We start from the raw sequence: 13618 nt of genomic DNA on the forward strand, positions 1-13618 counted from the left end.
TATCACCTCCCATCTTCAGAGCAATCTGACTATTATAACATTAGCGTTAAGAACGCTTACTTAAATATCTGCCACAACACAAGTAACCGGATCAAAGTAACATTACGTACAGTCCGCGGCACAGTGAGTGCAGACTTCGATGTGTCCCATTATCATTCATATCACATCATATCACATCATAATGTATCATATATCTCCTTATCTGAGTCAGCTTCTTGAGCCGTATCTGGCGTGCAACACTCACAGTGTCACATACTGTATGCAGAAGTGTTATTTTAAGCAACACGTTAAGTTGACGAAACACTCGAGTCAAATGTAATTAAAGTCAGATCCACTCGTGTCTTAGTGATATCATAAACCTGTTCATGTACGCATTCAAACACTTTTTCTTTTACCAGCTGTATTCACCTTGCAGGTGCAGCTATGTGGCTTTGATCCTGGATAAAGTGTTTAAGTCATGGATGTTTAAAGTTTAACTTCTTCATATTTGTCTAATATTATAGTTGACTTTTCATTCAGTAAGGAAGTATGACGCTGCGCTGTCAGTACGCGGCTTATCCATGTTTGTGATTGGTCGAAGGCTCCAGATACCACCCCTTTCATGTGAACGCGCACCTAACTAGATAGGGCAAAGCTGGCTTGAGTTAACGAGTTGATAACCAGCGTCGTACCGCTTAGCGAGAGCGCGTTTGTTTTGGATTAGGTAAGCCGGGTAAATCAAACATATCCAGGTTAGGTTGAACCGGCTTCGTAGTACAGGCCTCTGGACTCCTGCACAGACCCCCTTCATGAACCCCCCTCCACCTGGTCTGATAATGACCTCCAGTGAACCCTCAGGGCGCTGCAGGGCATGCTGGGAGCTGTGAGGACTCACATGTAGGTGCAGAGCTTCTTTCTTTTATTTATATGCGGACCAATGAATCACAATAAGACATGATATTGTGTTATTATTGTCAGCGTGTAAATCCGGATGCATTGTTTCACTAACTGACAAGCAGAACAATAAACCCAAATCCAGACCTCAAACACACCGCGGGGTATTCTCTGCAGTCTGAAGATCGAGCTGCACCGTGCCACACATGTTCACAACATGACAGATGTTCAATAAAGACTATACATGCAGGAAGATAAGAGGAGCTTCAAGTATATAAATAATATGTCAAATAATTTGTTTTTTTATTGATTCATTGATGCCGATTGTTTATGTGTTATTTTGTTGCTTTTAATCTAAAGCCTTTTGATAAAAACATAATTACATTTTTTGTGAGTGATTGATTTTGAATATCAAAAGTCTGACCCTTGATTCTATATATTTGCTGAAATACTGTATATATGGTTTCAGAGTAATCTGAAATGATGATCGAATAAGATCCTCGGCATCAGATGGACACAGTGTATAAGTGAGATCAGAGGGGGGTGACTGGGTTAATGGAGGGTGTGTAGTTAGGCAGGAGATGATAAAGACCACGGGACCCCCAGCTGATGATCTGCAGTAGAGTAAACCTGGGACAGCACATCCTTTCAATAACCATAATAAATGTATTTGTATATATTGTTCTCACACTGTACCTCGTTGCATTTTATAAATATAAAATCTGCATTTACATCACAGACTTATAATGTAAGCAATATGTTTAAATGTTAGTAGGTTGTTCTGTTATACAGTAGTGTATGCTGACTTAGTGATAGTGATACTCTAAAGATATATATATATAATAAGTATATACTTACTGTTCAACATATTGTTTATTTTGAATATATGTGCGATTCCTTGTTTACATGCTGCTCTAACAAAGCAATGTCCTCATTTGGGATCAATAAAGTGAATCTATGATGGCTCCGAGGTTAAACCCCTTACCGTCGTAGGATGCAACGCCTCCCGGTAGGATCCGTTTGACGTAGACTCCAAACTCCTCTCCGGTTTGCTCCTTCACTCCACCAATCACTTTGATCCCTGTTTGGAGGAATAAGAAGGCACTTTTACTTTACTTATTTTAAAATCAATCATAGATAAATGACACAAGGAAGCTTTTTTCTGGTGAACTCAAAACAGGACAAATGCTAATTACAGTATACATGAATAATAATGACCTGCTGCAGCTGGGGTTTTAAATATTGTGAGCTGAGGGGAGTGAGGGAAGGTCATTTAAGAGCAGCTGACATTATATCGGCATACTGCTGACAAAAGAGGAATGTCAGGAGTAGTATTTACCTTCACAATAACACTCAAAATACATATGTAATTACATTAAACGCCCCCACCTAACACAACTGTAACTGAATATACTACAGTACATATATATTTATAAAACGGACAAGTCAAATCAAGCAATCTGATTGGTTCTTAGCCATGATATAATGAGCGTATATCACGGGTAGAATTGTAGTTACTTTTCACAAGTTGGTATCCCTCCGCGTCTGAGAAAAGCTACAACCGTTACAACTGTTACATTACGTCCGTTACGAAACTAACTAACTAACACAGCTTAAGATGGAAACATTTAAGGCTAATTTCGACATCCGGGGTGGCCTTACTATGGAGGAGTGGATTGAGCAGTGCCTATCTCCAGAAAAAAAAGCACCTAAACGACGACATGCATAGCTACGTGAAGAGCAGGTAGACCAACTGGAAAAGTACCACCATTCAAAAGCTTTCTGATGCGGGTCTTGAAACAAAGCAGAGAAATGATGACCGTTAGTGGCCACAGGTGCGAAAGCTCTCTCCAGAGCTACTGGAAGCCGAATCTCGGGGACCGGAGAAAGTGGAGCAATATTCTCGCCAAGCAACAGCCGAGAACAACCTCAACCTATACAAGTAACCACGTAAGCCATGCTACTGATGCTGGACAGTTTTTCAGTGGGTGCACAATAAACGGCAACATACACATTAATGTAAACTAGAGAATGCAATTCCTGAAGAAATTGCTAGTGGGAATGCTTTATGCTGAAAATCTGACGCTAAACTGCTATGCTGAAATGTAATGTGTAAGAAGAAAGTGAAGAATTTAGATTGAAATGATACATGAACACTGGGGGCTTGAATGTGTGATGAGAGAAGAAAAGAAAGTAAAAAGGCTTGGAAAAGCAGCAGAATATTTGAACTGCAAACTTTTGAACTAACTTGATGGTGAATGATCTGTCGCCATGCCAACGGCATTTGATGACATCCCATAATACGTTTAGATGTGTGGATGGCTGCATCGTTACCAAACCTGTGAAGTTTTGGGCTGTTTGGAGCATTTTCACTGAAGTTATGAGAAAACCGTGTTTCATGGCGAGCCTTGTGTTACCATGGCAACGGCATTTGAAGAAATCTCAAAACTGTCTCGTAGATGTCTTCACGGCTGGACTGTTAGCACACATGTGAATTTTGAGCACTTTTTGAACATTTTCATAGGACTTAAAAGGGACATCGTGTTTTATGGCGAGGGATGCGTTTCCATGGAAACGGCATATGGTGAGATTTCAGATTTGGTGGTAGAGAGAGAGAGAGAGAGAGAGAGAGAGAAGAGAGAGAGAGAGAGAGAGAGAGAGAGATTGTGTTTTTGAGAGAGAGAGAGAGAGAGAGAGAGAGAGAGAGAGAGAGAGAGAGAGAGAGTGTGTGTGAGTATGAAATGAACAGTTAGAACTGACTGCTGTCAGTTGGAGTGATGACATCATCGTGTTCCATTACACAGGTGTTTATAGTTGAGCTAACGAGCTCTTACATGTGAACGTTTTGTGGAAGAACGATAACAGATATCTGTGAAATTTCAAAACGTGAAGCATGTCAAGGAAGTTGAGTATCTGAAGTGTAATATTTGTGTACTTTCGGGTTAATAATGTGGCCTTTTTGGCAGTTTAACTAAAGGTGTGCGGCTGCTGCTGTGAGGAAATATCAGCCTGAAATTACAATGGGTTTTAATGGAGACATGTTGAACGTTTTTGTCACTTCATGCCCTCAAGAGGCATTTTGTTTAATTATTTTGCTTAATTATTTGTCATTTTTCAAGCTACGAGATGTTTTCCTACGTTTGTCATGAAAAATGATGTCTCAGGAATGTAGGGTTTGGGATTTATGGCAGTTTTAAAAAAGAATATGAAGGCAAATATCAAGATTTGCTCCACTCTAGCTGTGACATCACGCACTCTGCCTTAACGAGCTGCGCAATGTTAAAGTTCAAATGTTAAAAATGTGATGTATTATGGGATGTATCTCTGGAATTATGAAAGTTATGAATGATAAAAGTAATAGCCTGCGATTCCCGACCGAGCTGAACGTTTTGATGTTTGAACGGAGTTTCTGCGATGTTGAATGTGGGAGGAGAAGAGGTCCAAAATAAGTCGGCGGAATAATAAACTTTTTGTCCGTCGCATAACATATAGTTGGAATGCTGTATCAGCATTCCCACTAAATAAATAGCCAAATAATGGATCAACGCTCTCTGTCTAATATGTTCGCTAGCTGTTAGTGTTGTTGCATAGCAACCACCTCCCTGTTTTATGCAGAAGGCAACGGAGGGACTATTTTATTTTGAACATAATTATTTACTAATAAAAACTATTTATGTAAATAACTGTTTTTTTACTAGTTGTTTCTACATGATAAGCCTCATGACTACACATGTATTTTTGGTTTTAGAGTTGTGGTTACAGTGTAGCTACACTACTTTTATGTGTAGTCTTTGTGGTTGAGTTATAAGGTGACAGTTTGTTAATAGTGAAGTTAGGGCTCTGCTTTGAGCTACCCTGCAGAGATCTGTCCTGCCAAGCCTCTGCTGCTCTGAGAACAGCGAGTCAGAGACTGGACTCAGATGAAACAGATATGGGATTTTAGGAAATGAAATGGGGGTGAGATTGGCTGGTTGTTAAAAAATGGCACACTGACCCTAAAATGGTTTCTGTATCCTGTGGGATTCAATCATTTGACAGTCTGTGTCAATGTTTAACGTGTATGGATGTAAAAAATAATAATATGGGTGTTATTCACCATCAAGTTGGCACGGTTTCTGGGATATTTTTGAAATGGCTGAGGGAGAATTTTTTTTCAGTTTTTATTTACAGTGCATTGCATGTTTTTTTTATTGTGCTAGTTCAACTTTCTCAAAATCCCATTTGTGTGTTAGTTAGATGTGGTGCAAGCTAATTTTGGAATATTTGAAACAATGTATGGCTAAAAAAAAAATGGATACAAAATCTTTCGTTTCAAAAAGTGGTGGGGACATTTCCCGAGAAAACTAAGAATGAGAACTTGTCGGCCACAAGACACAGTAAATGAAAAGAGGTACTGTGGGGAAATCATTTAAGCATAATTTGGCTCATCATGTACTTTACATACAATATTGTAGTACTTTAACAGTGAAACCAACACGGGTCTGTACTCAGAATCCACACTGTAGGTATCTCTGTGGCTCCTGGCTGCTGGAGGCTCTCTTCTCTAACATTCAGAACCTTGAGCTGCTGCTGGCCTGTTACCTCACTCACAAAATGCTAACACTAATTAGTTCTGGAGCCAAGTGGTGCATGTTAATTATGGCCTGTTGGAAGAATGGGGTTATAAAGTTCCTTGTCTCGGTCCTCGCTCCCTTCTGACTCTTCTCTGAGGAAAACAGACTCTTGTTCTTTTGTTCAGCCTCAAAGCACTCTCCTCCCCCCGCCTACCATCTGATAAGAAAAACATCATACTAATGCAAAAGCAGCCGGAGCAAATATTAAAGACTTGCATCTCCTCTCCTGTTAGGCTTCACATTTTGTTTTCCAAATCATTATTTCCTCCTCATCATCAAGGGCATGTTCGCCTTCTGAGGATTTAATGTTCCGACACTTTGTAAAGATCACACAACTCAGTGTGATGAAAATATAGTTGCTTTCAAAATGCTTTATAATACCCAAGATGATACTAAGAAGGGCTGCACAATTTATCCAACAGTATCGAAATAGCAATATGCACCACTGCAATATCCAAAAAGCAAAAAGCATATTAATGGCCAATATCTAGCTTGGTCCACAGGGCAACACGTAGTACTGTATGTTAACAAAACCCCTCTCAAATGGTGACATGCCTACATTATTGTTTCCTATAGATTTCTAATGACCAGTCTCCATGTCACGTGATCGTCAACTTTCCCGGAGTGAAAAAAAAACATGGCGGACACCCAACTTATTTTTTATAGAAAATCTGAAACTGTAGGATAGTTCCTCCGTTAAAATGCTTTTGATTACATTTCTAGTGAGAAGTGAAAATTCCACTTTCAGAATCTCCGTCCAGTGGCTGTGTTCCATTGATCCACAGTCTGTATTTAAAGGATAACCATGGACCCTCGTCCACACGCTGAGGAGCAACAGGTCGGCTGCAGTGACTAAAAGATTAGACTGTGCTGTCTAGGGACAGCAGGGGGGGTGCCACGGTGTGTAACACACACACACTGCTCTGTGAACACACACACACTGCTCTGTGAACACACACACACACTGCTCTGTGAACACACACTGCTCTATGAACACACACTGCTCTATGAACACACTGCTCTGTGAACACACTGCTCTGTGAACACACTGCTCTCTGAACACACACTGCTCTGTGAACACACTGCTCTGTGAACACACTGCTCTGTGAACACACTGCTCTGTGAACACACTGCTCTGTGAACACACTGCTCTGTGAACACATTGCTCTGTGAACACACTGCTCTCTGAACACACACTGCTCTCTGAACACACACTGCTCTGTGAACACACACTGCTCTGTGAACACACTGCTCTGTGAACACACACTGCTCTGTGAACACACACTGATCTATGAACACACACTGATCTATGAACACACACTGATCTATGAACACACACTGCTCTATGAACACACACTGCTCTATGAACACACACTGCTCTATGAACACACACTGCTCTATGAACACACACTGCTCTATGAACACACACTGCTCTATGAACACACACTGCTCAATGAACACACACTGATCTATGAACACACACTGATCTATGAACACACACTGATCAATGAACACACACTGCTCAATGAACACACACTGATCTATGAACACACACTGATCAATGAACACACACTGCTCTATGAACACACACTGATCAATGAACACACACTGCTCAATGAACACACACTGATCTATGAACACACACTGATCAATGAACACACACTGCTCTCTGAACACACACTGCTCTCTGAACACACACTGCTCTGTGAACACACACTGCTCTGTGAACACACTGCTCTGTGAACACACACTGCTCTGTGAACACACACTGATCTATGAACACACACTGATCTATGAACACACACTGCTCTATGAACACACACTGCTCTATGAACACACACTGCTCTATGAACACACACTGCTCTATGAACACACACTGCTCTATGAACACACACTGCTCAATGAACACACACTGATCTATGAACACACACACTGCTCTATGAACACACACACTGCTCTATGAACACACACTGCTCTATGAACACACACTGCTCTATGAACACACACTGCTCAATGAACACACACTGATCTATGAACACACACACTGCTCTATGAACACACACTGATCAATGAACACACACTGCTCTATGAACACACACACTGCTCTATGAACACACACTGATCTATGAACACACACTGCTCTATGAACACACACTGCTCTATGAACACACACTGCTCTATGAACACACACTGCTCTATGAACACACACTGCTCTATGAACACACACTGCTCTATGAACACACACTGCTCAATGAACACACACTGATCTATGAACACACACTGATCAATGAACACACACTGCTCAATGAACACACACTGATCTATGAACACACACTGATCAATGAACACACACTGCTCTATGAACACACACACTGCTCTATGAACACACACTGATCTATGAACACACACTGATCAATGAACACACACTGCTCTATGAACACACACACTGCTCTATGAACACACACTGATCTATGAACACACACTGATCTATGAACACACACTGATCTATGAACACACACTGCTCAATGAACACACACTGCTCTATGAACACACACACTGCTCTATGAACACACACTGATCTATGAACACACACTGATCTATGAACACACACTGCTCAATGAACACACACTGCTCAATGAACACACACTGATCTATGAACACACACTGATCTATGAACACACACTGATCTATGAACACACACTGATCTATGAACACACACTGATCTATGAACACACACTGCTCTATGAACACACACTGATCTATGAACACACACTGCTCTATGAACACACACTGATCTATGAACACACACTGATCAATGAACACACACTGATCTATGAACACACACTGCTCTATGAACACACACTGATCTATGAACACACACTGCTCTATGAACACACACTGATCTATGAACACACACTGATCAATGAACACACACTGCTCTATGAACACACACTGATCAATGAACACACACTGATCTATGAACACACACTGATCTATGAACACACACTGCTCTATGAACACACACTGATCTATGAACACACACTGCTCTATGAACACACACACTGCTCTATGAACACACACACTGCTCTATGAACACACACACTGATCTATGAACACACACTGATCTATGAACACACACTGATCAATGAACACACACTGATCTATGAACACACACTGATCTATGAACACACACTGATCTATGAACACACACTGCTCTATGAACACACACACTGCTCTGTGAACACACACTGATCTATGAACACACACTGCTCTGTGAACACACACTGATCTATGAACACACACTGATCAATGAACACACACTGATCTATGAACACACACTGCTCTATGAACACACACTGATCAATGAACACACACTGATCTATGAACACACACTGATCTATGAACACACACTGCTCTATGAACACACACTGATCTATGAACACACACTGCTCTATGAACACACACACTGCTCTATGAACACACACACTGCTCTATGAACACACACACTGATCTATGAACACACACTGATCTATGAACACACACTGATCAATGAACACACACTGATCTATGAACACACACTGATCTATGAACACACACTGATCTATGAACACACACTGCTCTATGAACACACACACTGCTCTGTGAACACACACTGATCTATGAACACACACTGCTCTGTGAACACACACTGATCTATGAACACACACTGCTCTGTGAACACACACTGCAGTGCAGGGGTCTTTAGGCTCCATGTATTGGAACAGTGTGTACACTTGCTCAAGTCGGATGACTATAAGCTGCTTTACTTCTCACCTGTCTGCTGCTTTCACACACCCCCCCCACACACCCCCACACCTTTCCCTTCGACCTTTACTACACTATCAAATCTTTATCTACCATTCATGCAAATGTAGCATTGTTATTAGAGACACTTTTGGCATGCATTTCCTCTTGTTTTTTTTTATAATCCTAAAAAAGTCACTAGGGTTGTGCATATGTTTTTGATGAATATATAATTTACATTTAAAAAATTGAAAATGAGATAGGAGGCTAAACAAGTGAAATAATTCAGTTCATGTACGTCAGTTGTTGCTGGGTACACTTCATATATCCTCCATTTGAGCAGGATATTAGCTTGTATTCATGGTTTGGGGTATTTGTGCTTGCGTAGGCAGAGCTGCACAGCGTGGGGGTGTCAATGTGTAGTAAGGATGGAACAACAGCAGCATCCTTAACCCAGCTCAGTTAAGTGGGTTAGGGCTTTGCCTCATGACCTACTTCCCTTCGCAGGCAAACACACTGAGACTTAACAAGGAAACCTACTCTGCAGAGACAATCCCTTTAGGAGAACGACTTCAATCATTCCAGCTATTCAGAATCCCGATCCAGGGCCAGATAGTGGAGGAGGATTGGCTAGATACACTACATGTTGTTGACAATTTAAGATGATCATGTGATCTTGTTTGCATGCCATGCCCCTTTTCTCTAACAAGTGCTCTGACGAAGTAACAAATACACAAAAAACTGAAGGACAAAAACAAAAACATTTCCATAAAAAATAAATGTCCAAGAATCAACAACGGTCCATTTACCATCTCCTCACTATGATGCTGTTCAGTGAGCAACAGGACCGTGTGAGGCTCGGGCCTTCAGAATAAAAGCATCTCTAAAGCTATATGTATGCATTAACAATAGATTACAGCCCAACAGATCACATGACTGTGTAATGTATGTCACTAAGGTTGAGCCTCTCATTGTTGTGGCTCAGCCCCCCTGCCAGCACAGGTGAAAAACCCCTCTCAAATGGTGACATGCCTACATTATTGTTTCAGCTGCAGTACCAATTCTGATGAGAAGTTGTACAAAAGTGTTGATACGAATGTATATTGTAGATGGAACTGCAAGAAGCCAGTGATAATGCTTATAATATATCTATATTGTATTTATTGTTTAAACAAGTTTAACATCGAGTGTGTAATGTGAAACGTGCCTCACCTGTTAGCTCATTTGGAATAATGCCTGAGTGTAACCACCATTGGCTGAATAGTGAGATGTGTGTATCTGCTGAATGGTGTCAGCTAATGTGTTTAGCTTTTAGTATGTTTTGTTTAATGTAAGATGAGAATGTAAACAAATGTTAATCATTGGACCATACAGAGTGTCTGCAGCCTCGTGCGATGTGCTTTGTATGTCAGAGGATGAACGACTGCAGTCAAATCATTCTAATTTAAAGGTATGCATGCCTGGAGGTCTGGTTTATGTCCAAATGTGCACAGGACTCTCAGATTCCATGCTTCATGGTGTTGATTCATCATCATGTGAGGTCGGCCCAGACCCTAGGGGTTTTTAAATCAACACTTAAAACTCACTTCTTCTCTCTGGCCATCACTTAAAAACCTAAAAATGTGGATCTTATATTGAAAAATAAGGTTATTACTACTACTCATTCTTCTAAATCTTTTCTCTCTCTACTTCTCATATTCTAATAATAATCGATAATCGATAATCGATAATCTGACCTTTTGAGGTTTTATTAGAGGGAAACAGGTTTGCAGAGTGGCTTAGGCAGGCCGGGGAGTGTTATGACCGTATTCACAGCTTCCTCCCTACCTCTGCTAAATTCTAACTAAGGCTCCAGTGGGGACCTTGTTCCCTGCGTGTGCCTCTCCACCTCTGTTTCTTACTCTCTTACTTGCTACCCTTTTCCCTTAACCTATCCTAAGGGAGTGCTTGTTCTTCCTTCTGTCTGTCTGTGTCTGTGTTCTCTCATGTTCCGATTAACCCAGCCAAATTTTTCTTTTTGTGTCTATATCTACGCCGGGATCCGGAGTCGAGGCTGATCCTCTTGCTGTGGTCCTGTGTCCTGGATCCTCTATCCTGAGTTCTGGATTAAGTCGTGGACTTCGGGTCGTGGCTGAACCTGTCTCTGCGGTCCTGCCTGGGTCTCGTCATGCTGCTTCCCTGATGTCTCCCACAGGATTGTATTGTAAAATGTATTATCTTTTACACACGGCATCTATTGCACGTCTGTCCGTCCTGGGAGAGGGATCCCTCCTCTGTTGCTCTCCCCGAGGTTTCTCCCATTTTTCCCTTTGAAATGTGGGTTTTTCTCTGGAAGTTTTTCCTTGTACGATGTGAGGGTCTAAGGACAGAGGGTGTTGTTTTTCTCATACTGATATTCTGTACAAACTGTGCTGTTGTATTTGCTGTAAAGTGTCTTTACTGTAGGGTATTTTTACTATATGTACAGCACTTTGGCTCGACCAAAAATCGTTTAAAAATGTGCTATATAAATAAAACTTGATTTGATTTGATTTGATCTTTAGGGCCAAGTGTTTGATTTTTGTAAGACTCATGTTTTCTCTGCATCAGTGGGGGTTTAATGTTTTATTTCTGTGTGGAGTGCATGTTCTCCCTGCAGCAGTGTAGTTTTCAGTGTGTATTTTATGTTCTGCAGGAAACCCATTTTCCTTTGATCAGTCATTCCTTGTATCCATGGCTTCAGTAACAAATACAAACCCTACTTACCCAGGCCATTCTCACAGTCAGTGAACTCCATGGAATGAACAGCTCTGTCTACTCCGAATGGACCCATTAATGTCCTGTCGGGGGAGAGAGGAGAAAATAAGTACAACATAAACTAAACTTGAAAAGCTTTCACTTGTTTTTCCTTCACAGAGTAGAGGCTTCAGCTGCACAGTCAGGGCGTGACATCATGAGAGCAGTTTGACTCAGTGATAGAAGATCTGACACATATGGTTGGCATACGTTGTAAGATTTAAACCAAATCTGTCTTCTAAATCTAGACTGCATACTTATTCTACCCGGGTTGAGTCTGTAGTGTCTTCGTTCAGCAGGAGTGTCAAAATTGTTGTGCCCCCTCTCCCTCTCTGCCCAGTGTGTCTGCTGCTTTCCGCTGGCAGCAGTCAGGCTGGGCAGACTTTAAAGGTCCCATGTCATGGCCATTTCTACTGATCATAATTCCATTGTTGAGGTATACTAGAATAGATTTACATTGTGTAATGTAACATTGGTTTCTCATACAGCATCTCTGTATAGTATGTGTATTCACTCTCTGTCCTACATGGCTTGTTGGAGCTCCTGCCCCCCCCCCCCCTGTGAGCCCACTGTGCTCTGATTGGTCAGCTCGCTCACTCTGTTCTGATGAGTCCACCACCGTTACAGCGGAACATCAGTGATTATGTGTTACAATGGCGTTTGTTAGCAACCAGAAAATGACACCAGCAATGACAAACAGATGAGAATGCTGCGTGGGGTCTGGGTGCCGTGTTGGCGGGACGTTGCGCGGCTCGCTGCTGCGAGGAGCGGACAGTGTGAGCTGGGTTCATTTCTTGCTTGCTGCGTGGGGTCTGCGAGACAGCGAGACATCGCGAATGGACGCGGGAAGGGGGGGGTGCTGAGGGGGCTGCAGCACCCCCAAATGCGGCGCACCTACAGTGTAAGCGCGCCACAGTTTCGCCGCTGAGAGAGTGTGTGTGTGTGAGGAGCTCCACGGATTGGTCACGTCACTGTACCCTGGAAGAAAAAGAGAAATCTCCAACGAGGCGTTCTGGGGCAGCATAGACAGGTATTTTCTGTGTTAGAGTTTTACTCGCTACACTACAGGGTGTACTTTGAGGGTTTGTGACTCTGCAGACAAGGGGACGGGTAATAACCGGAAAAGCATGACATGGGACCTTTAAGGTAGTAAGATAAGATAAGATAAGATTGTGCTGGAAATTCTAATTCCCTTACTGATAAATGATTCATGGACACAGTTTGTCTTTTGTTATATTTAATAAAGTAATGAAGAAAGTCAGATACAATTGAAATCGATCTCAAATGCAGGAAAATAGCAGCTTCATGCTCAGAGGATAGAGAGCCCCCTGAACACAGTAACAGTCCCACTATATAGAAGAAAGAAAACAGCCAACTGGTCCTACCCATACACTCTTTGAGGCATTTCTTGACAATGATAACACAAGATAAGATATACCTTATTGAACCCAAATGGAAATGTTTTTGTTACAGCAGCATGTTAAAACTAGAGAATGCAATTCCTGAAGAAATTGCTTGTGGGAATGCTTTATGCTGAAGCTGAATTGCTATGCTGAAATGTAATGTGTAAGAAG

At 41.6% G+C, this 13618-nt stretch overlaps 1 protein-coding gene across 1 annotated transcript in view; it reads right to left on the bottom strand.

The window, feature by feature from the left end:
- si:dkeyp-72e1.9 (syntaxin-binding protein 4) overlaps window positions 1-12081 on the bottom strand; it is a 76189-nt gene extending 64108 nt beyond the window's left edge. The window contains exons 1-2 of the mRNA XM_034113588.1: window positions 12015-12081; window positions 1859-1954 (exon numbers count right to left, since the gene is read on the bottom strand). Coding sequence (XP_033969479.1) covers window positions 1859-1954; window positions 12015-12081 — 163 coding nt within the window. The remainder of the gene's footprint in view (window positions 1-1858; window positions 1955-12014) is intronic.
- Window positions 12082-13618: the final 1537 nt, after the last annotated feature.

The sequence above is a fragment of the Trematomus bernacchii genome, unplaced genomic scaffold, assembly GCF_902827165.1.
Source record: "Trematomus bernacchii unplaced genomic scaffold, fTreBer1.1, whole genome shotgun sequence".
NCBI classification, from domain to species: domain Eukaryota; kingdom Metazoa; phylum Chordata; class Actinopteri; order Perciformes; family Nototheniidae; genus Trematomus; species Trematomus bernacchii.